The sequence below is a fragment of the Podarcis raffonei genome, chromosome 13 (assembly GCF_027172205.1).
Source record: "Podarcis raffonei isolate rPodRaf1 chromosome 13, rPodRaf1.pri, whole genome shotgun sequence".
Classification (NCBI taxonomy): Eukaryota; Metazoa; Chordata; class Lepidosauria; order Squamata; family Lacertidae; genus Podarcis; species Podarcis raffonei.
This window is the reverse complement of record NC_070614.1, coordinates 36,576,417-36,600,670: the sequence shown is the minus strand read 5'-3', so window position 1 is coordinate 36,600,670 and position 24,254 is coordinate 36,576,417. Positions and strand designations below refer to the sequence as shown.

Genomic DNA, 24,254 nt, shown 5'->3' with positions numbered 1-24,254 from the left:
GGGATTTATAACAAGTTTTTTTTTTTTATGATGCTATCTAGGGTTGGAGAGTTACAAAAAAAGGAGTGGAAGACTTGCAAGGGCCGTAGCTTAGTGGTATAGCATCTGCTTTCTATGCAGAAGTTTCCAGGTTCAATCCTTGTCATTTCCAGATAGGGCTGGCAAAGACTCCCTGCCCGAAATGCAGGAGAGCCGCTGCCAATCAGTGTAGACAGTACTGAGCTAGATGGACCAATGGCATGACTTGTTATAAGGCAGCTTCCCATGTTCCTATGGAAACGGTCGCTCTGAGCCTGCCAACTGTATGGGACTGAATTTATTCTTTTGCCCTGTCCCTGTTAGAGAAAGATGGAGCCAGGCAGCAGGGCTTCCTCACGCCCCCCCCCTCAATCCTGGTTCTCCACCCTCTGAAGCTAAAAGCTGGATTTTACCAGAGTGACCCTGACAGGCTGCGCCGTCTCGCCAAGGCAGGCCACCACGTGGCGGGACTGGCTCTCGCTCCTCCACTTCAGGCACCTACCATTGGCTGCACCCTGCCCGCCCACGAGGCTTTGCTCAGATGCCCAATTGGCTGTTCTAGAGATAGACAGGTGCTGGCTGGTTGGCTGAGGCAAAGGCGCCGCCCAGGGAGGACCACTGACTAGGGGCAGCTCTTCATTGGCTGGTTCCAGCAGGTGCGACTCCAACTGCAGAGTCTTCGGCTTTAAATGGCCCGCCTCCTTGGGAAGAGGCGGCGGCCAATCGGATGCTTCTGAAGCACCCAGCACTCGATTGGTTGCGTGGGGTGGCCCCTGATTCGCTGTTCTGGAGTTATCGTGGCAGCTTGAGTTCCGAGCAGCTGTTTGGTCATGCTCAGATAGCAGAGGTCCACGGAGCTCTGGCTCTTTGGAGGGGCTGTCACCGGGGAGGCCGTGATGGTTCAGGCTTTCATGGGACACAGGGATATCGTCTAGGGAGGAGTGAGAGCTGGTCCTTCCTGGGGAGAAAGACGACATTAAGAATTCCCATCAACCACATGGACACTTGACTTCTGTGCACAGCAAACAGGAGATATTGGCATATATATTATAGAATGGGCTGCTTAGCATTTGCTGCTGTTCCAGTAGAAGGCAGGGCAGGGACACCATCAGGCCCAGCAGCAGCTGGAAGATGGGGTTTTTTTTGGGGGGGAGGGAGGTTGAGAATTGAGTGAGAAAGAGAGAATAGAAATGTTTCAGACAAATAGATTTGAGTCCCACCCCCTGACTACCTGACCCTCCCGTCCCACAGACCCCGGAAGCCCCCACTGCCTCTCCTAGTACCTGCGATGCGCTTCCCCCGCTGCTGCGAAGCCTCTGTCGCCAGGGCGTAGGAGAGCTGGATTACTCGCTGTCGCTCCCACTCAGGGGTCGGGGGGCACCGAGGAGGCTTGAGTCCCTCAGTTTGCACGCCCTCCTTGGGTGATGGCTCAGGGGGGGTATTGGGGAGGGGCTGAAGGAGAGATTAAATCACGGGGAAGGGGAACGGGGCATGAACAAGGCTGTTCCCACCTTAGGTCAGAGCACGTCCCCTCGTTCACCAACCCAAATTGGAACTTAAGCACACCATGAAAATAATAACCTTCCCTGTGGTTTTAATTAAAGATGCGGATGACTCTTCTAAAACACACACACACAATCCCATTTTGCTCATAGCTGTCAACCTTCCCTTTTTTTGCAGGAAATTCCCTTATTCCAGCGCCATTTCCCACTGATATCCGGGATTGTTAGATATCCCATAGACTGTTGCCGGGACAGGTGAGGCTGCTGATCCCTTATTTTCGAGGCTGCTGATCCCTTATTTTCAAATCTGAAAGTTGACAGCTATGATTTTGCTGCATAAAATGGCAGGAGTCCCTGATTTCAGCCTTTCTTTGGCCAAAGTCATGGCATCTCACACCACTGCCGGAGGAGCTCCAGCCCTTCCAAGTCCTCTCTATCTCGCGACCCAGGAGTCCTGGCTTTCCTCTTCCATGCTCCAGCTGCGATGAGACTTCCCTCTCCCTCTTACATAACTCAAAGGTATATCTGCTTCCCAGCCACATTACCCACCTGTTCCCCGGCAGGAAAAACAAGGAACCCAGCCCCTCAAGCACTGCCCACTGGATGCAGCTCCCCTCCCCCCCCCAGGCACCTGCCCTTCTGACCATACCCCCACCTCTTGTCCCGAGACATCCAGGGTCAAGGACGCGGGGCCTCCCTGTAGAAGGTGGCTGAGACCTCGCCCTTGCCTCTCGGCCCCTCCCCGCTGAGCGCTGGGTGCCCCCCTCCGAAAGGCTTCTCACCCACCCGGCCGGACCCGCGCTTGAGAGAGTCTCGCCAGTGACCCAGAGCGTTTGGCTGGGCAGCCTCCGATTTCCTTTTGGCCTCCTGGTTCCGCTGCATCCGGTCCAGCTGTTCCTGGGCACTCATGCGAGGGCGGCGAGAGGCGACTGCTTCTGTGGGGACAACCTAGATGGGACGCGAGATCAGGGGTTAGGAGATGCCGGCGACCAGTGGCCCTCGTTCATGATACCTGACTTCATTCATGACCCTGAGATTCATGACCCCTGAATCTAGCAGTGATCCGGAGTCGGAGGCAGCAGGGGCACTGGGAGGGAGCTAAGTCAAGATCCGGCCCCTGAGCAGACTGCTGGACTCACAAGGCCTCAGCCTGATCCCAACCTTTGTCGGAGCAAGCTGCTCACTGGGAGCTATTTGTGGTCTGGCAGCCTTGCTGCTTTCTGTGTGGGATCCAGCATCAAACCAGAACACAACGCCAGTCTCCGGGTCCCTGCCTTTGCCACAAATGGGATTTTGCTCTCAACAACTGCCAATAATAATAATAATAATTTATTATTTATACCCTGCCCATCTGGCTGAGTTTCCCCAGCCACTCTGGGTGGCTCCCAATCAAGTGTTAAAAACAATACAGCATTAAATATTAAAAACTTCCCTATATGCTACTGCCAGTGTCCAGCCACGCTGGCATCCTGCCATCCTGGTCAGGCTCTGAAGTGTACGTGGTACACCCCAAGAGTCCTAGAGGCTTCCTTTCTTATCCATTCTCAGGAGCGAGCTGGCAGTATATCACACCGTTGAAGTTGGAATTAGCTATTTATTAGGAAGAACACGAGTCTTGCCTGAGTCTCAGGCCTAATGATCACAGCAGCTTCTCCCCGGTTGGTCAGTTGCTGAGAGTGAAAGTCCCCACCTCATCCAGCCATTAGTTCCTTCCTCTCCAGGACTTTCCCCAAGCAATCAGAGACAGCGCCTGCATGCAGCCAACCTCTCTTCCACCCTCTTCATGCCTCTCTTGGTTCTGGGAGACCAGGGAGGAGGGAAGTTTATTTTTGCAGCAGAAGGGGGAGACACCCTGGCTTCTACAACAGCAGGACTCCTCTCCTGCTTCAGCATCTGATTCTGAACTTCTCTCCACCTCTTCTTCCCAGGCTTCTCCCTCTGCCCACTCATCATCATCACCCCACTGCTAACCCCCTGGCTCTGAGCCTTCTCCCCTCGGTGGTTCCTGCCTGTTGAAATAGGTAAGAGTCAGGCCCGGGGTATTGCTTGGGGGCCTGGATCAGACCCACCCACCTGCAAGATGTCAATTAGCCACTCCAGTTTCAACAGGAGCTGCGAAGCTTAAATTGTATTTTTTAGGGAAAGCAGAGCATAAACATATTAATAAGTAATAAAACAAAGCCTTCCTTTCCCCTGCCGTGCACTAGAACAGGGATAGCCAACACAGTGCCCTCCAGAGGAGCATGGACTCCAACTTCCATCAACTCCAGACAGCCTAGCCCAGCCAATGGACAGGGATGATGGGAGTTGTAGTCCAACAAGATCTGGAGGGGCACCACACCCTTGCAATGCATAGATTCTCTGCTGCCATGATTCTGAGGGTCCTCCGCGTACCTTGATTATGCTGTGCTCAGTGTCTTCACAGAGTTTGCTGATGTGGCTCCCGTGATCTGTGAAGGAGGAGGGAGACAGAGCATTCATTCAGAGGGTGCAGAACCCAAGTTTTCTGCTTCTCTCTCCTAGTTCCCACCTCTGTCCTGGCAGGGATAGGCCCTCAACGCAACTCAAAAGGCAGCTCTTATGCATCACACTCTGTGGCAAGATCAGGGCAGGTTAAGCCACCAATGGCGAGCACCAATGGCGGAATCCTTGCTTGACCAATGGGAAAGCAGCACACTGAAAGTGGGCAGCGAAAGGGAATGGTGGGTAATTCAAAAGGGAAGTAAGAGTTCATAGAATTATAGAATCGGGAGACTTGGAAGGGACACCAAGGGTCATCTAGTCCAATCTCAACTAAAGCATCCAAAGTTTCACAACTAAAGCTGTGTAAAGAATGAAGGGATCCGCCTTTCTTGCTAACCAGAAGCGCCCAAAACACACTCTGGGTTAAGAAGCAAATGTCAACTACCCAAGTCAACCCACACTGAAACTTGAGACCCGAGAAAACACCCTGTATGTGTGCAGGGCCAGATTTAGGTTTGATGAGGCTACTGGAGGTAATGGGGCCCTTTATATGTCCAGCTGTCCTTTGTCAACAACAAATTGTCGCTGTTTTTTGTGTTGAATATATGCTATGTGGTAATTTATGGACCTAATAGGTATCTAAAGCCATTTGCCATGCAACCAATCCATGCAGAATGTAGGCACCCTATTTTTAGACATCAGCAAACCAGTGATATTTTAGGGAGCAGGCTAGCAGGCGGGGCCCATTACTTACATCATAGGAGCCTAAACAACACAAAACACTGTTGCTGTATGTAGATTTTATTTTATTTGTTTTTTTTATCTTATATTTTGGAAATGTACATCCTTTTTTTCCCTTTAATTTTTTTGAGGGCCCCTAAGAGAGTGGGGCCCTAAGCTATAGCTTGTTTAGCTTATACGTAAATCCGGCACTGTGTGTGTTCCTCCCGCATCTCACTCACCTGGACCAACCCCATCCTTTGCCCTCACTTTCTCGGACTCTGCGGGCTCCCCGGAGGAATTGTATCGAGGTCGCCTGGTGGCCTCCGACTGCCGTGATGACCCCTGTTGCCCTCTGCAGGAAGCAGGTGGACTCTGCCGGCAAAGAACACAACATCAGCGAACCTCAGTCGCTGCCAAGAGAAAGTGGGCAAGGCTGCAAGGAGGGAACTGAGGATGCTGTTGGGGCAGAAACTTACAGGCGGATTCCCTGCCCGAGGGCTGTCCAGTTGGCCCACTGAGGCTGGCAAGTGGCTGGTGGTGGATTCGTGGAAGGACAGGGTGGATTTGGGAGGAGGAGATGATTCAAACTCCTTCGGGCGCCCATAGAAAAAGAGTGAACATTATTAGTAATGCATCCTCATTCTGCCTGTGTGTGTATGTGTTCTAGATAGACAGCTGTCAGGCGGGTACTTTCACTATTCCCTTTTCAGCACCTGCTAAAAACAATCTTGTTTAGACAAGCCTACCCAGATTGCTGATGCAAGTTTAAGTCCGTTTTTAGTCTATGGCTGTTTTAACTTATGAAAGTTTTAAATTGTTGTTGTCAGTTGCTTTTCCTATTTTTGTAAACTGCTTTGAGCTTGTCTTTACAATGAAGCTGTGTACATGAAATAAATATTACAGTGGTACCTCTGGTTGTGAACGGGATTCGTTCCGGAGGCCCATTCACAACCTGAAAAAAACGCAATTCGCATCTTTGCGTCTGCACACGTGCGGGTCACGATTTGTCGCTTCTGCGCATGCGCATGACGTCATTTTGCACGTCTGTGCATGCGCAAGTGGCGAAACCCAGAAGTAACCCTTTTCAGTACTTCTGGGTTGCCGCGGGACGCAACCTGAAAACGCTCAACCTGAAGCAAATGTAACATGAGGTATGACTGTATTTATCGAGCCATAAAGTAAGTACATAAACACACACATACACAGAGAGATTTTAAGGCCCAAATGGGCTTCTAAGTAGCTTACCAAAACCAGGGGCACCAATATTGAAATACAAAAACACCCACAATTAAAACACCGAACCCCTAACTTCAAAGTGCTTTGGAGCCCAAGGTCTCGATGGTGAAGCCACTGTACCATTTGAACCCAGAGACCAACCCCATACCTCCATTCCTGCACAAAGCTGCTGGGATGTGTGGCTTGGCCCCAGGTGAGAATCCAGGTTTGGGGTGCTAGCTGGAGACACACCTGCAATGGAGAGGTTCAGATGTTACAAACGAGGACTCATAAGGGGCAACACCTGCTAAATATCCGCCTCCCTCCCTCCTCCTCCTTCTCCTGGGCTGCCGGCTCCCAGCTCCTAGGACAGTACTGCATTCAGCACCTGATCTTCTGCTTTCTAGGGTGTGGTGGTTGGCTGGGCTGGATCTCAGTCCTGCCAGGATGTCGTGGATCCTCCACAAATCTTGCTGGGCAGCTACTTGGTCCTAAGGAGGAAAGGATCAGACAGGTGGAGGCAACAGAAATTAGTGCGGAAAGATAGGAAGCTGCTTTGAACCAAGCCAGGCCATCAACCTGCATAGCTCAGGATTGTTGACACCAGGGCAGGGGACGGCGGGGGGGGGGGGGTGTCGGGGGGGGGGACTTTTCCATTACTAGCTCAGCAAAGGAAGGTAGCTGTGTTGGTCTGCCATAGTCAAAACAAACAAAAAAAATTTCTTTCCAGTAGCACCTTAAAGACCAACTAAGTTAGTTCTTGGTATGAGCTTTTGTGTGCATGCACACTTCTTCAGATAAGCTATCTATAAGGTATCTGAAGAAGTGTGCATGCACACGAAAGCTCATACCAAGAACTAACTTAGTTGGTCTTTAAGGTGCTACTGGAAAGAATTTTTTTTTTTTTGTTTTAGCTCAGCAAAGCAAGTCTGGTAGGGGCGTGGCCTGGGAGAGGAGGCGTGGCCTGGGGAAGAGTCATAGATAGAGAGGTTTGGCTTGAAGCTCCCTCTCTCTCCTTTACTTCAAGGGTTCAGGTAGGGGTTTTTCTTAGTCCTACCTGGAGATGCCAGGGGCAGAACCTGGGTCCTTGTGCATGCAAAACAGAGGCTCTGAGCTGTGGGCCTGGGGTACCATGTTTCCACCACCTCCCAACCCACACTACCTCCAGATCAGAGCCATGAGCTCAATCTAGCAGCGATTCCACATGCTCAACCCTGTCATTTATTTCTGAGGCAGACCATTTTGGGGTTGGATTATTTCACCAACTACTGAGCAGGTTGCAGTTACGAAGCACAGAATCAACAATGCCTTTTATCATTCATATTTTTGAATTAGTTTTTAGCCCGTGTGGCAGCAGCAGACATAAACATGAGACGTGAATCCCAGAAAATACAGGGCCAGGACGAAGACTGAGGTGGATTTCCACAGGTCAGAAGAGGAGGACTTTAATATTTGGTGGACAGCTCATCTTCCCACCCACCCAGCAGAAAAAAAGAAATAAATTTGAAAAGCAGAATATATATATATTCTGCACGGTTGACAAAATTGTCTTCATTTGCACAAAGTGCTCAGATTACAAAACCTGATTTCTCACTTACAGAATTTGGAGTTTTGTCACTTTTTTGCAGCAACTATGCACAGCCCGAATGCTTGCAAAGTACCACAAAAAAGTGGTAGGGAGAGGTTTGGAAATGGGGAGCACATACCTGGGGGTGCCCCACAGTCCGGATATGCTCCAAGGAGCCCTTCACCATCTGCAGGTCATTTTCCAAGGCGGCGTAATCCTCCCACGCTCGTTCACTGTCCTGAGTTGGGGAAGAACAAAACTGCAGCTTATCCAGATCCCTTACGAAGTGCTGATTCACTGCAGATAAGGCCTGGTAAACCCCTGCTGCAGAATGAGGTCGTAGAATCCTGGGTGGGCTATACCGCTTCAGGTGAAGGATGCTATTTTCAATGCCTCCTGCCAAATATTTTATGAAAACACACACACACACACACACACGAGATCTGCAACAAAATGTTGCAGTATGGAGTGCTCCCATCCATTCCCACCCACCGTTCTGTGTGCAACTGCCCCCTAACAACAACAATAGTCACTCAGCAGTCAGTGGCCACTGGGCATTCTCAGTCCTTGTTGGGTTATCTTGAGGGTGCCCCCAATATGCATTTATGTTTCCCCCCTCCCAAAGTTTTTTTTTTGTACTTCTGTAAACTTGGGGGTCTCTGTAAGCCTGCTGCTTCTTCTCCACAGAAGTTCTGGCCCTCTAAGTACCGGGCATGCACCTTTGAACATTGGTCAAATAGAAAGGAAAAGCAGGCACAGCAACAAAATGTTGCTGTGTATCTCCAGTGGGAGGGTGTTGCCTGAGCATTGGGCTGAGGGGCTTGAAAGAAAAAAGTTAGCATCAAAGGCAGGAGTCCCTGCTCTACGCTGGGTCAACTTAAGGTGCGGAAAAAAGTCTTAAAAGTCCAACCAGTCTGTATGCAAGGCAATTGGGGTATGAGACTTCCTCATGCGACCAGGTTCTCAATTTGGCTTCGAAGGAGGTGAGAGGGGGCAATTTAAGTAGATTGACCTTTGCTGCAACTTGGAGGAATTTTGACGGGAAACCGAAAGGTGCCTCTGCCTCATCTCTGATCTGTAGTATTAACCGAGAACTAACCGAGAACTGGGACGCGGGTGGCGTTGTGGGTTTAACCACAGAGCCTAGGGCTTGCTGATCAGAAGGTTGGCAGATCTGTAACCTGAAGTGTCTGTAACCTGAAGCGTATGTAACCTGAGGTACCACTGTACAGTGTTTTCTCAGCTCAGGCTCCCAGCATGGGAATAAAAGCAACTCACCAGCGCTAGATCACAGAGGCGAGCTCGGGTTTGCACCAGTTCGTCTTGCAGCTGCCTCTGCTGGTAGCAGATTTTCTCCATCGTGGCGTCTTGGCCTTTAAACTCCTCCAGCCTCAGGCGTGTCACCTCCAAGGCTTTCTCAATCCGCTCCTGTAAAAAAAGGGGGCCAACCATTTCAACGTAAGCCAAAATAAATCAGATGGCCGGTTTAATAGCAGGAGTAAGGGAAAGAGGGAATAGTGGTAAAGTAAGACATACCTTTTCTGCCCGGAGCTGTGCCGTGTCCTCTTCGAGACCACGAAGCACCTTGTCCTGGCCGCAAAGTTTTGTCAAGAGAGCCTAGAAAGAGAGAGGGGGTGCAATTCTAAGAGAAGCCACCAGAAGGTGCTGCGGCACATACAATCATGGCTTTATAAAAGCAGGCAAACCCACTTTGGGACAAATGTTTGGCATGGTGTTGTGAGAGCGCCAGGCTCTCAGGGGCGCCAGGCTGAGAGTCCAGGGCCCAAGAGTTGAGTCCGAGGAAGAGCCTGCACCCTGGCACCGCATATGCTTAAGACAGCCCTGGTGAGATTCTTTCTTTTTTTTCTGAGAGCTTCCAATTCAGAGATGGGTTACGCTATTATTCATGCCCTCCATGAATGTATCTAATCCTCTTTTAAAAACATCCCAGCTTGGTGGCCTTTGCTGCCTCTTGTGGGAGTGAGTTCCACAGTCTAACGGTGCGCTGTGTGAAAAAGCACTTTATTTTTTGACTCTCCTGACCTCACCCAAGACAACAAAACATTGGGCACATCAGACTTTCAGGGTGATTTCCCACCCTGTAAAACCCCAGGCGACTTCTAATGCTGTTAGAAAACTGGCGTACTGCAGCATGAAACCGATGCACACAGTTTTATTGGGGGGAATTATTCCACCTTCAGCCAATTTCAGTGTGTAGTAAAATGTCTCAAACAAAGCCTTGTGTGTTGTGTGTCAGAAGAGAGGCACTTCTCTGAGTTGGTTTTTGCTTGAAAATGTAAACACAAAGTGGCAAAAATCTGGGGGTGTTCCTGACGGCTGTGCAGGTGACAATAAAACAAGCTGTAGGACTAACTCTCTGTAAATTCAGCATTGAGCAGTGACCCTACAGTGGATTCGAACCCAGTTTAATGTTACTTTTTTTGCAGTGACCCCCACAGTGGATCCCAACCCCGTTTTCTTGGAAGTAGGTTTGTTACTTATTTTGCAAGAGATTTCAAAAATGAGCTTTCAAACACCGTTTTATAAATGAGGCATTCCCTCTTCTGAAAGAATGACTCAATCTACTCGTAAGTCAAGGATGCAGGGACCTGTGACCCTCCTGATATTGTTAAACTACCAAGAGCCTAAGGCTTGCCGATCAGAAGGTCGGCGGTTCGAATCCCCGTGACAGGGTGAGCTCCCATTGCTATATCACTGCTCCTGCCAACCTAGCAGTTCAAAAGCACGTCCAAGTGCAAGTAGATAAATAGGGACCACTCCGGCGGAAAGGTAAATGGCGTTTCCGTGTGCTGCTCTGGTTCGCCAGAAGTGGCTTAGTCATGCTGGCCACATGACCCGGAAGCTGTACGCCGGCTCCCTTGGCCAATAAAGCGAGATGAGCGCCGCAACCCCAGAGTCGTCTGTGACTGGACCTAATGGTCAGGGGTCCTTTTACCTTTTTTACCATCATCCCTGATGGGAGTTGGAGTCCAGCAAATACCTGGAGGACCACAGGTTCCCCTGCCCCTGCTCAAAGTGATGTTTATGCTCTATGCTTCCTAAGCTGGATGCAAATAATTTTAAAAGTTTTTTTAAAAAACAACAACACACAAATGAACCCTTGATATGAGAAGAAGCAGAAGTGCGTACATCAGTGTCGCTTTCAAACCGTTGCCCCCCGGCAGAATGGATGCTCCTCTCTCGCACCAGAGTCCGGCACTGGAAAGACAGAGAAATGGTTGGTGTGAACAGCATGCAAAGGCACGTCTGGATAAGCCCCCAAACTTCCCACATGGTTTCCTAAGAGAAACGCCAGCTTGTTGCACCACGAAAGTTAAATATGCCCATGAAAGACTGTTTATGTATGCAACAGCAGCAGCAAGAATTCTTTGAGCCCCAGAATGGAAACAACAAGAAGTGCCAACGAAAGAAGAGTGGCAGGTGAAAATGATGGACTTTGCAGAACTGGCAAAGCTGACGGGAAGAATCCGAAGCCAGCACAGTCAAGTATTTCAAAAGGACTGGAGTAAATTCATACGATATTTGAAAGATCATTGTAAGCGATTGACATCACTAGCAGGGTTGTAATGAGAATTTTCTCCCTTTTTATATTTACTTAAATTTTGATGTATTTTGCAATGAGTGTAATTAGAATTGAAAAATGCATAAAGTGCGATGATATAAAGGTTAATCTTGTGGGAAGGAAGTCAATAGGCTAGAAAGAGCTAGAGAGGCAAAGTGGATAATAATGATGTGATTATATATTGTTAAATGGAAAAAAATGAAAAAAATTATATTTAAAAAAAAAGAAAATTAAATATGCCCAAGACATTTATGTGTTCAGCATTAAGAGGGCGTATTTATCAGGATAAGTTGCCCATGGCTTCAAGACTAACTACTTCAAGGGCTGTTCAATCCAATGTTAAGCTAACGGGGGGAGATGGGGGAGCCCAGTGTTAACCACGACAGACGGGAGGACAATTTGGTATTAAAGCAGAGCTCAGAGAATGTGCTGCTGTCCTTTCCTGGCCAGCCTATTCTTTTTGCTAAGCCAGCGTTTGATAAGTCCTAGACTCAAGGGAGGATCAAGCACGAAATCACATACCGTGGTTCCCAAGGACGTCCTTTTCCCAGGGGTGGGCCGGTTAGGAAGGGGGGGCAGGGGTGGTAGGTGGAGGTAGCTGGAGGAGGCGGAGTGGGGGGTGATCTGTAGGGAAAGGGAAGGCAAGTGTTAGGGAGAGTAGCCAGGGAAGCTCATGAGCAGGACTGTGTGCTACACAGTGGAACCTCGGCTTGCGGACGCAATCCATGACGGAGGCACATCCGCAACCTGCAGCGTTCGCATCCTGAAGCGCCGTGTCTGTGCAGGCGCGATTTGGCGCTTCTGCGTATGTGTGAAGTGGCGAAACCCGGAAGTAACCTGTTCCGGTACTTCTGGGTTTCCCACGGTCCGCAGCCCGAAACCATGTAACCTGAAGCAGCCGTAACATGAGGTATGACTGTAATAATAATAGTAATAGTATTTATTTATTTATTCATTCATTCATTCATACCCCGCCCATCTGACTGGTTTCCCCAGCCACTCTGGCCGGCTCCCAACTGAGTATTAAAAACACGATAAAACATCAAATATTAAAAACTTCCCTAAACAGGGTATGCCACAAATTGCACGGAAAGACTGCGCAATATAATACCGGCCGCACAATGCAGCTTTCTGGAAAAAAGGGAAAGAAAAAAATCTTTTCATTTTTTAAAGGAGGCAAGTTTGTAGCTCAACATTTGCATAATTTACGCAAGTTGCGGAATTGAGCTTTTCCTGCTGCAGAATTAAGACTCCTTTGGCTCAGGATTTCAGAAACGTTAAGTACAGGGTACACACAGCCCAGGTCACGAGCGGGGAAAGAGACATTCAAGCCAACAGACTCGTTTGTTTTCGTGTCACAGGGAGAGGAAGGCCAGGGAAAGGAGGACCACGGCGAACGGGAAAGATGGAGAACGCAGCCCCTGGTACTCACCAGTCGCCCATGTAGCCGAGACATGACCAGAGCACGGGACGTCCCAGCTGGCGGAGAGAGATAACCTCGGTCTGCAAACTGGCAGGAAAGGAAAGGTTAGCGCCCGGGTGGATCGAAGTCAAGATAAGCTCCAAACCCAGAGGTGCCCTGCCCACTGCTGCCGCAGCCTCTACTTACTCTGCTGGGCGGCAGCTGCCTTGCCAATGAGGGCGCCAGGCCTTCTTCGCCCGCCCTGCTGTGGTGAGGGCTCCGGGCATAACGCCTGCCATAGGGGTCTTCGGAGGAGGGGAACACGTCATACCGGTCAGCAGGTGTCAGGGTGCGCCCCCTGGTGGTGGGCGACAGCGTGGCGTAGGGGTTGTTGGGAGGGCCCTCGCCAGGGGCAATGTCCACACGCCCCATGGGGGTGTTGGGGCGCCCGAGACCCCTCGGGGAGGCCGCGGAGGACAGGTCCTCGCAGGAGATGGCCTGTGCGGCGGCGGCGGCAGCTCTCGGGGGCTTCCTGCGGGCGCGAGGGGGCGACTGGCGGGCGTCGGGTATCTGAGGCGATTCGGCAGGGGTCAGGGGGAGGGAGTAGGAACGAGAGGAGCGGATGGAAAGCAGAGGGGAAGGCTGAGGGGTCCGGGATGGGGAGGAAGGTGTGGGGCTCTCAGAGGGGGACCGCGGCCGGGAGGAGAGCTTGTGGTGGATGACGGGCGAGGGGCTTCCGTGAGTCTGGGAAGACAGGGAGCTGCCGATGGAAATAGAGGGAAGAAAAATAAGAAGGCACAGAATCAAACAACAAACATGAAAATCCAAGTCACGCCCCAACAGCACCTGTGGGAGCCAATCATCCTTAGCTCCCCACGGCACCCCCTGGTGGAAAACCGGTTCTTCCCTCCCTCCCTCTCTACCCACCAACTTACCTTAAATCTGGTTGCTCTTTCCTTATGTGGCTGTATCCGCCGTTGAGCGAGCTGCACAACGACGTCCTCCCGAGCCGCGGAGTCCCCTGCTGACTGTCCTGCACATGGAGACTGTCGGATGATGAGGCCTCCCCATCGTGTGCCTCCGAGAGACGGGCGATCTCCAGGGATTCTGCGCTTTTGGCGTAGTCGTTTTGCGTGAGTGTGACGTCCTCAAAGCTGGTGCATGTGGACGGGGACTGGCTTTGGAGACCCCTCCGGTTGCTGAGGCGGGGCAGAAGGGAAGATTTTTTAGACTGTATCAAAGCCCAGGTGCCTGGTTCCCCTGCGATGACCTTCCCCTTTGCCCACAGAGAATTTGAAATCAAGATTCCTCCCCCTCCAACCCCACCTCACAGTGGTGTCCAACCTCACAGTGGTGGCCGTTGAGACTGGTAGGGCGGAATGCAGGGAGCCCAACAGTAGGTGGCGCCACAGAGTTAATGACAGGAAGGAAGGAAGGAAGGAAGGAAGGAAGGAAGGAAGGACGGACGAGATGGGTGGGGCCATGCCTTGCTTCGCCCTAATGGACCAGTCTGCCCCGCAACCTAGCTGGCTCTTTCAAAGCTCATGCCTCCCCATTTCGCCCATCTTGCTTCTGGGTAACCCATGAATCCAGACACCCCGCATTCCTAAGATAAGGGTGTCCATGGGCTAATTTCAAAACTAATCTCAAAGTGACGAGTCTGGGTGTCTGGCAGCAGCAACTTGTCCCTCTCTGGGCAGCCTGCTGGGTGGGGAGGCAGAGGGTGATGGCGGGAGTGGCAGAAGGAGAGAGAGAAGGCGATGGTTGAAAGGAAGAAAGGCGAGCGACACTGCCTACGTTTGGCTTTGCCCTCCTCCCCACAGTGGGCATCTATCCCGGCTGCTGGATGTGGTCCTTGATCGGTGACGCCCCCTCCCCGAGGGACCACAACAGGAAGAAGAGTCTCCCATCCTAAGCAAACCGAATCTCTCTCCTAGAAAACTTTAAAAACTTTAAAAACATCTGCACCATTAATCTCTCCACGATCCTGCCCATAATGGAACTTGTTTCCCTTTCAAAAGTTCCTATTTCTCAGTCCCTCTTTTGATGGGTTCATGTCCCATACCCAAACCAGAGAACCCCAGGGGCAAGGTTACAGCCAGCCAGCGTAGGGCTGTGCGTAGAATACACTTGTCCCCAGCCCTTACTAGCTTCCATAGTCGCACTCGGCGGCGGCTGACTGGTTCATGGCACGGATCCAGCTATTCATGTCCAGCTGGGTGTCTGCGCTGAAATAATAGGTTCTCATGCCAGGATGTTCGGCCTGGAAGGTAAAAGAAGAAAAAGAAGGATAATTGCAGTGGCCCACCGCATCCTCAAGGGGGCAGCAGGCATACGGAAATTCTGGTGGACAAGAGCTGGAGAGCAGAGGCGAGGGTGGGCTTGAGGGCTTCTGGTGGGCTTTCTGCATGGCTGGCTAATGGAGGAGAGAATCTGTCGGCTTTGGTTCTCTCCACTTCTCATTTTTCCAGTCATTTTTCCACATTTCCACATCAGTTTGCGATTTATTAGCTTCCTTTTTTAAATAAAGGCTTCATGAAAATTCTTCAGCAATTTTCTCCTAATATACGTATGTTTGTGTGCAATTTTGCCTCACGTACACATTTTTTTTGCAAAGCAGTTCCCCCTAATATAATGCCTTTTCGTATGCTGTTTTCATTTACGTGCACACTTTCCCCTAGTATATGCACACACAGTGTGCATTGCAAAATACAGTGGTACTTCGGGTTAAGTACTTAATTCGTTCCGGAGGTCCGTACTTAACCTGAAACTGTTCTTAACCTGAAGCACCACTTTAGCTAATGGGGCCTCCTGCTGCTGCCGTACCGCTGGAGCACGATTTCTGTTCTCATCCTGAAGCAAAGTTCTTAACCTGAAGCACTATTTCTGGGTTAGTGGAGTCTGTAACCTGAAGCGTATGTAACCCGAGGTACCACTGTATGCAGAAATACGGATTCCGAAGGGCGACTCTGTTCGGGTTCTCCTATTGCTTTGCACAGTGGGACTTAAGTTCACCTTCAAATCCAAACTGAGTTGAATCTCTCACCCATCACTCATGGCTGTCAACAGACCTTGGGTGACAGCAAAGTAACAGACCTTGGAAGAAAACAAGCATCCCACTGTGGGGTGGACTGACCTTGAATATGAAGCGGCGGTTCTTCTTCTCCTTGGAGAACGCTGTCCGGATCTCATAGCTGGGGAGGAGGATGCTGCCCAAAACTTTCTCTTCACGGCTGTCTGGAAAACAAACACACACACATTTCCAATCTATGATTCTAATAAGTCGCTTCAATGCACTTCTCCCTAAAGCCCAGATGGAAAGAGCCCTGTGTGGCCCTTGAGATGTTGTTGGGACTCCAATTCCCATCGGCTCCAGCCCACCTGCCCAAGGGTCAGGGCTTATGCGAGTTGGATCCCTATAACGTCTGAAGAGCTACAGGTTCTCCCCTCCAGCTCTGTGGGGCCCTCAAGATCTCTGGGGCCTGAACTAGCAATTCTAATCTGTCAAACCTGGCTAGCAGCCCACTCCACTGCCTAAGGTCTGGCTGGTAGGGAGAAGAGTCAAGGCCTTCTCTCTCAACCATAGGGCTTAAGTTGGGGGACAAAAGGGCTTGTCCGCATCTGAGCACTATTTAGTTGTTTATCCACACCCACACACACAATTTGAATTACACTGGAGTAGTCCACACCCACACGTATTTTAATTTCCGTATGAGAAACAATTTCGGTCTTTCTTATTCATACCAGCAGGTGTTATCTTTTGTGTTTTTCCCTGCCTTCAAGTTTGTAGATTCTATCACCCCAGTTAAGTGCCAGCAGAGCATGACCACAGATAGCTGTGTCCTCATCTTGTTTTTGTTTTAATATCCCCCATCCAAGAAGTACACAAAAGCACAGAGCCAGGCAACTGTATAGCTGCTTGTGCAGTTTTCTGGCTTTGGGTAAATCTGATGGACCAAAAGAACACAACATCCGGTTTTGTGCAAATCTGAGGAATCAGAAGAAAAAGGGTATATATAAGGCTAAACTCCTCCACCAGAAAGAGTCAGGAGCAGAGTCGAAAATGAAATGAAAGCAACCAAATTCTCAGCACACCCTTTTCAGATCTGGATACAGAATATGTGGGCTTTTAGAATACATATAGAAATTCTTGTTGTAAACCACTTTGATGTATGATGTATGCAGCAGTATAAAAATATGCTTATAAGTAAGTAAAATGAATGAACAGCTGGAGGCCCATGAGCTTTCCACCCCAACCTACAGCATATTTTCCCAGCTCTGCTCCCAGACCCAGACAGACCATAAGGAATGTTATAGGCTGAGAAAGCAACAGGAGGAAGAAGGAGGCACACCCTCCGATGCTTGACCAGCCTACCTTGCCTGAGACTTGAAAAAAGCCCTCCCTCCAAAAGCATAATGACATCACTTCCGCCCACCTCTGGCAGAACCATGGGGAAATCCCAATTACCTCGGTAGTAGAAGAGGCAGTAATTAGAAAGGACGAACCAACGCCGTTTCCAGAGTTTAAGACCAGAGCTGTCCTGGAGGAGGAAAGGAAATGAAAAGGGGAGATCAACGGTGCCCAGGGCATCAACTCCCAGGAGAACCCCTGATCATTCTGCTTGGTTACGTCAAACATATTGTTTTATCAGTGGGTACAGAATTGGTAGTAAAGCTGCTAACAGTCACACATGTGGCTTTCTGCCATAAATGGAGGGGAAACATTCTGTCCCTGGCTAGAGGACATGGGCTACTTCCAGAAGACCTCTCTATCAAAGATTCGTCCTGATTTCCTTGCAGGGAGATGACACGACGTTGGCTATTTATTGAGCTGCTCGTTAAGTGGCACCACCATCAACATTGATTTGGGGCAAGATCATGACAACTCTGGGCGAGATCTCAAAATCTCTGCAAGATCTTGATCTATTGCGGTGTCGGCAAGGCTGGCAGTGGTGGTGGGGAGCATGGTCTCATCTGTGGTGGCCCCTGCTGCTGCGACACTGGAGCTCTAACAGCTGCCCAAGAATGACAGATGCTGAGGGTGTGATGCCACCAGCAGCCTCTGGCTTCCCTTGCTATATTTGGGTCCACCCATTCAGCATTCAGTCACTCATCCTTCAGGCTAATGCACAGCCAACGTGATAACATCCACATTATGTGAGTAACAACTCCCCTCATTCCTGACCAATGGCCACACTGGCTGGGGCAGATGGGAGGAGATGTGGCTGAAAACACCTGGAAGGAACCACGTTGGCTGCTTTTGAGCTAAGGAACCCCCTTCGTTTCTCACACTCTTTTTACCTGTTTATAAAGCCACCCCCGCATGATGACAGGCGAGTTGGGGTCTCTCTTGATGGAGTTTGCCCTCTTCCCAAAAGCGTGAACCTTCCGGACAGGCCGGGCTGAGCGTGGCTGCGGGAGACAAAATGTTGAAATGCAATACTGGGTTGTTAATAGCACGCCATCAGCGTTGGCATTGGTCTGTCTCAAGACAATGGAGTGCGCCTCTGTGGGTGATGTCAAACCGTGGCCTCACCTTGCCTAACGGGGCGCAAGCCTGGACAGCATGCATGGAGGTCCTGGGCTGCCCATACAACAAGACCTCCCCCCTCTCCATCTCACTGATGTGGTCCAAAGGAAAGCAGAGCAATACGTTTGGTCCCGGGTTGGTTGAAGGAGTTGCTGGAAGGAGGCGCACAAGGCGCCACCCAACCATCTTAGGGACTCCAGATTTGTGTAAGCTTTACTCCTTAGCCTTCTCTTCTCCCAAAGATTTATCACAAGGCAGCAGAGTTTTAGGACCAGAATTTTCCTTCTCCTAGATGGGCTACCTTCCCAAGCTGACGAGCCCCATCTACCCCTACTTCCCTCTGCAGCACATGGAGAAACCATCTTCTTGACCGTTGGAGCCGCTATCGGTCTCATCCGCTCAATCCGCTGGAGCCTGTCTTTGTATGCAGGAGAAGTCCCCAACTCATCTAGGATTTGAGACCCATCGGCTGCCCTCACCTGGCTTAGCCGGCCAGTCAAAGCCCTTCACAATGTGTGGCTGCTGTCACATGCTGACAACTTCTGGAGCCACAGGTGAGAGCTGAATGCAAGCCAGGGAGCAAGGTGGACAAACTACCCTACGAACTGCAAAGCCTTACCTAGGCAGTATATTCATGGTCCCTCCTCCAAAGGAGCTTACAATCCAAAACTGGCAGTGGTCAAACAGCAGTGGGAGGAGGTAAGCAAGGAAAGAAATGGAAGAATGTGGGCTAATGCTATTTACAAGCCTGGTGATAATCACTTTCCTGTATCACAAGTGTGGAGAACCTTCAGCCTGCCAGATGTTTTAAGACTACAACTCCCATAATCCCTGGCGACTGGCCACACTCTCTGGACTTGATGGGAGCTGTAGTCTGGCAACATCTGGGAGGCCAAAGGTCCCTCCAGACCTGCTTTATCATCAAAGGCCCAATTTTAGGAACAAGTGGATACTGTTGCTCAAAAGCTCCAAATCAACTTCAGCTGCACAAATTGACTTTGCCAGTATTTGATTAAATCACACCTGAAAAAAGCAACAGGTTTCCTATCAGATTTCTGTAAATAGGGTTATTGGGCAGGTTTCCCTGAGGCAATAACTGAAGCTGACAAAAGAGTGGTCAATAGCCCTGAGATATGTTGTAATAAGGAACTAAATACTTAGCCCCTTGTCTTGCAGGAATGTTGTGGGAATGTAGATAGAAAGAAGCATCGGAGGCAGACCACTCCCATCCCCGGTCACCCATTGACTAAGGATGATATAATCCAGGTGTTTATGTGAAGATAAGTCCGCAGTTTCAGCTTGACTGGGAAAGCCACAAAAAGCTGAGTTTGGAGCTCTAAAAAGTGATCTCTGGTTGCTGGCTGCCTCCCTAGAGATCTGATGTAATGTTGCCTATCAGTTCAAGTGTTTGACGCTGTGCCTGCCTCCACCTATGCAAATCAGTTCGAATGGAAATATTACACAATGCCAATAGGCCTCTCGTGACCTCCTTCCAAAGGAAACCAAACCTGAGTAAGCCCTGCGGCCCTAAAACTTTTTACCCCAGGAAAGTGATAAGTGAAAGGACAGTAATCCAAAGGAACTGGCACTCTTTATGAGTGTGACTTAGAAACTGGCCATTTCTGGGAGGAATGCTGCTATTTGTCTACTACAGCAAAAGCAAAGAGCCTTGTAGCACCATCAATACAAACATATTTGTTGTTGTTGGCTGTCTACTAACTATACCTTTAAAGCACTTTTGAAACACAGTCTTTCCCTCAAATAATCCTGGGCACGGTCGCTTGTTAAGGGAACTGTAGCTCTGTGAAGGGTAAACTGCAGTGTCCAGAAATTTTTGAGGGAAAGAGTATGTTTCAAAAGTGCTTTAAATGTATAGTGCTTTCAACAGTGCTGGACTAGAGCAGGCATAGGCAAACTCAGCCCTGCAGATGTTTTGGGACTACAACTCCCACCATCCCTGACCACTGGTCCTGTTAGCTAGGGATGATGGGAGTTGTAGTCCCAAAACATCTGCAGGGCCGAGTTTGCCTATGCCTGGACTAGAGCCTATTTCAGGATGAATGTAGGATGTGCTGTCTCTCCTTTCTTCCCTCTTATATCCCTTAAGACAGCCTCAAACATAGATACACTGCAAAATCTATGCAGCAGGCACTTGTAAACATCCATTTGCCTCATTGACAGTGGTGACTATCCCCACTGAATGTATGTTACATAAAATAGGTAAATGTAAAGGACCCCTGACAGTTAAGTCCAGTCACGGATGACTCTGGGGTTGGGGCGCTCATCTTGTTTTACTGGCCAAGGGAGCCGATGTTTGTCCACAGACAGTTTTTCCGTGTCATGTGGCCAGCATGACTAAGCCGCTTCTGGCGAAACCAGAGCAACACACGGAAATGCCATTTACCTTCCCATCGGAGCGGTACCTATTTATCTACTTGCACTTTTTGGTGTGCTTTCGAACTGCTAGGTTGGCAGGAGCAGGGACCGAGCAACGGGAGCTCACCCTGTCACGGGGATTTAAACTGCCGACCTTCCAATTGGCAAGCCCTAGACTCAGTGGTTTAGACCACAGCGCCACCCGCGTCCCTGTTACATAAAATATTTTATACATAAACAGACCAAGAGAATATTCCCAATACATCGTGGCAGAGTGCATATGGCCTCTGACAATCTCAAGATCTATTGTTTAAGAGCAAGGTAAACATTGCCTTTTTCTACATATGCTTATGTCTTGTGCCAGTAGCCAATTGGCTACCAAGCTAGATTCAAGTATTTGAATCTGGTATTTAGAAGCCTCATATGATTCTGGATCGGGGCATCTGAGAAGCTCTCTCTCTCCGCCCCCCCCCGCCCCCGGTCCTATTCCAATCACTTAGATCTGCCGCTGATGCCCAACACCCCTGTGGCAAGGCGTGCTGAGACTTGAGCCTGCGCTTTCAACACTGTGGCACCAGACTTCAGGAATTCGCTTCCCCTTAGGAGTGAAGCAAGCTCCAACATTGTTTTTGACATTTGTTGAAAACTTTTCTTGTCTTCCAAGCCTTCCAAGACTGGTCTGCCTTATTCCTGCAGTTTTTAATCCTTATTGGGGTTTTTTTATGTTTTCATATAGTTCTGGGGTCTGTATTGTTCTATAATTCTCTCTCTGTACAGCATTTGGGGATTCTTTGAAAGTACAGTGGCTTCTAAATTCTGATATAATTAAGTTAAATAAAAATGCCTCATGTTCCTCGAATACTCAGGTGTAATACGTTATCACTGTAATAATGGAAATATCCCAAATCCCTATGAAACCATTCTGATATTGGTGAAATGAGCTGCTTCCCGTGGTATAAGCAGTGGACATCTGGGCTGCTGTTCACAACTCATTCGAATTAATTTAATTACCATCTCCCAAGCAAGTCTTTTCAACCCTAACCATATATTTATTTATGGTTTTTAGTAAAGTTCATGGTGAATTTCAGGTATCCTGCTCCTAATCGCAGGTTATGAGTTTGTTCCTGGTGCTCATGTTAGTGTTTTAAAGCCCTACATGACTCAGGACCCAAATACTTGAAAGACTGCCTCCTTCCCTACGAACACCCTCAGGTATTAAGATTGGCAGTGGGGGTACTTTTCGTTGCTCCATCACCCTCAGAAGTTGGGGGAAATAGCCCAGGAGAGGGAATTCTCTATGGCAACCCCTAAATTGTGGAACTTCTGCCTCACAGTGTGTCTGGCATCAGGGCCGGATTTAGGTGTGATGAAGCTGCTGAAGGTAATGGGGCCCTTTGTATGTCTAGCTGTCCTTTGTCAACAACAAATTGTCGCCGTTTTTTGTGTGTTGAATATATGCTATATGGTAATTTATGGACCTAATAGGTATCTAAAGCCATTTGCATATAACAAAATATGTATTTTATCAAAGTAATTGTTGAACTGAAATACAGTTAAGAAGACGTATATTAATAGTGAAATACAATTAAGAAGAAGTATATTTGGGGGGGGGGGCAAGAGAGTGAAGCCCTAAGCTATAGCTTGTTTAGCTTATACATAAATCCGGCACTGTCTGGCATCTTCACCATATAAAGGTTTGTACCTCTTTACCCTAGCGTTTGACACCTGGGATTTTTAGGACTCGACTTATTTCTGTGATTGTAAGTTGTTTTAAACTGTTTTAAACATTATGTTTTAATTGTTGTAACCTGTCCTGGGACCTTAGGGTGAAGGCAGAGGAAAGAAAGAAAGAAAGAAAGAAAGAAAGAAAGAAAGAAAGAAAGAAAGACTTTGTAAACCGAGAGAAGAATGATTATCCCCTCCTCCCTTTCCTTCAGGTCACAAATGTGCCACAAATAACTGAGGGCTCATCCACACTTGTCCCGAGCCTACAAAGCACACTCTGAGAGATTTTCCCATGGAAAACAGTACTCTGCGGGAGAACCTGACTGCTCCGTTTGCACCGTTGGGCACTAAAGAGCGGTTTCCCCTGGGAGAAAGCAGCGGGAAATATGGATAAGCCCTCACATAGGCATGCAGGGATACATCTGCCTGTGTGAATGTTTTGAGGCTTCATAAATGTTGTGGACTTGTTCACATGGTTATTGTAGAATTCTCCTTTTCCCGAAAAAGAGCTTTGGTTATTTGTTTATTTTAAAGCACAAGCTGCCAACTCCTGAGATAAACACTATTCAGGTGTTCCTTGCAAATGAAGCTGCAAAGCCCAGCTTAATTCAGGAGGACAAGGTGAGCAGGATCTCTGGAATCCTATCTATCGCCCCAGCAGCACCTGTCCAGAGGGCTCGGACCACTTCCAATTCCTCACCTTCGTTCCCATGGAGACGGAAGAGATGGTGACTGTGCTGCTGGCTTGGCTCAGGCCGCTTGTAGGCCGGTCCCCTTCCGACATGGTCCTCAGCTGACCCAATGCTGATCTGGAAAAGAAGAGAGGATGCTGGCTTGTTGCAAGAATGCTTTGTGTGATGTTCACAGTACCAGAATCCCACAGCTTGGGGCCAGCACTTTGGGGGAATGTAAGGCACCAGGTCTTTAACCTTCTCCAGGGACCCTGGACTTAACCCCTCAGCCTCATGGAACCCACTTTTGACAACCTCGACCAAACCATCCTTCATGGCATCCTTTCTTTCCCCGCCTCTTTCTCCTCCCACAGAAAGATGGTCACTGTACTGTCTGTGTGATGAAACTTGGGTGAGATCTTGACACAATTGTGGGTCACATCCCACCAGCTTAGGAACACAGGGAACTGGGTTCTGCTGAGTCAGAACATTGGTCTATCCAGCTCAGTAGGTCCTGCATGGGGGTTGATCCAGAAAGCTCATATTATGTTTTTAAATGATCTCCCTCTTGAGACTATATTTCCAACCCCCAACAAAGTGTTTCCTGACAAGATATGCAAAATCCATTCTTTCTTTCATTATTTGTTCCCATCTGACAAACATGGTTTCAAATCCCTTTCTTTCTCTCCATTCTCTCTCCCACCTGCATCCCTTTCATGCCCTCCCATTCCAGATTTGGCAACAACAAAAACCCAAAATACATTTATAAATTATAGAATAAAGCAGCATTGTGAAAAATAAGTGTAGTAACATATGCTCTTTTGCTTCACCTAACTAAAGTTGCTGAGCATCAAATTTTAGTTTCCTGGGCACAGAACTGGATTTTCTTAGAAGCGGCAGGAGACACCGATCAGCCCCTGTTAAAATCTTTCCGTTTATTCCAGTGTTAATTTTGCAGGCTTCATTGATTCTTTTCCATCATTTCTTTTTTTGAACTGAAGTCAGAATAGAGTGTTGAAACCATTAAACCTGCTCCCCAGTTCAAACCCTGCCAGCAAATTCCCTCTAGTTATTTTTGGATCAAGCCCACCTGCTTGTGTCTGGCAAAAGCATCTCATTCGAGAGAGTGTCAACTTGGTGAGATGGGAAATTCCACCCCTTCTCTTGGCAGCAGAATTCTACAGTTAAATCACCCCTTTGTTGTTAAACACTCAGGCCTGCATTTCTTAATAATGGAGGCTTTTAACCCCTGGAAGCGATTTCTGAGTCCCTCTTCAGTAGACATTTAGAACTTCATGGTCTTTCTAGGCATCTAGTTTGCTGAGCATTCATCCCGACTTGTTAGCAGGGAGATTAGACGATGTTGACTATTCAGTGGGCATTCATTTGTTTGCAAGGAGGTTAAGATGACCGTTGCATCAAAGCAAATGTTCCCCCACACTTTTCACTGCCTTTTTCTATCACTTTCCTTGTCATTAA

The 24,254-nt window shown here is 48.8% G+C and overlaps 1 protein-coding gene across 5 annotated transcripts in view; it reads right to left on the bottom strand.

Annotated features, from left to right (window-relative positions):
* Positions 1-338: 338 nt before the first annotated feature.
* Positions 339-24,254, bottom strand: part of PLEKHA4 (pleckstrin homology domain containing A4) — a 46,790-nt gene continuing 22,874 nt past the window's right edge. For 4 of the 5 annotated variants that reach the window (XM_053363374.1, XM_053363373.1, XM_053363371.1 and 1 more), the window contains exons 2-22: positions 22,805-22,913; positions 17,775-17,885; positions 16,942-17,014; positions 15,610-15,710; positions 14,621-14,736; positions 13,409-13,672; positions 12,681-13,233; positions 12,504-12,581; positions 11,594-11,695; positions 10,639-10,707; positions 9,025-9,105; positions 8,767-8,916; positions 7,628-7,726; positions 6,310-6,412; positions 6,091-6,173; positions 5,183-5,296; positions 4,946-5,078; positions 3,915-3,970; positions 2,307-2,468; positions 1,302-1,470; positions 339-976 (exon numbers count right to left, since the gene is read on the bottom strand). In XM_053363374.1, coding sequence (XP_053219349.1) covers positions 414-976; positions 1,302-1,470; positions 2,307-2,468; positions 3,915-3,970; positions 4,946-5,078; positions 5,183-5,296; positions 6,091-6,173; positions 6,310-6,412; positions 7,628-7,726; positions 8,767-8,916; positions 9,025-9,105; positions 10,639-10,707; positions 11,594-11,695; positions 12,504-12,581; positions 12,681-13,233; positions 13,409-13,672; positions 14,621-14,736; positions 15,610-15,710; positions 16,942-17,014; positions 17,775-17,885; positions 22,805-22,888 — 3,264 coding nt within the window. In that variant the 5' untranslated portion in view covers positions 22,889-22,913 and the 3' untranslated portion in view covers positions 339-413. The remainder of the gene's footprint in view (positions 977-1,301; positions 1,471-2,306; positions 2,469-3,914; positions 3,971-4,945; positions 5,079-5,182; positions 5,297-6,090; positions 6,174-6,309; positions 6,413-7,627; positions 7,727-8,766; positions 8,917-9,024; positions 9,106-10,638; positions 10,708-11,593; positions 11,696-12,503; positions 12,582-12,680; positions 13,234-13,408; positions 13,673-14,620; positions 14,737-15,609; positions 15,711-16,941; positions 17,015-17,774; positions 17,886-22,804; positions 22,914-24,254) is intronic. The other variant, XM_053363375.1, reaches the window with a different exon arrangement.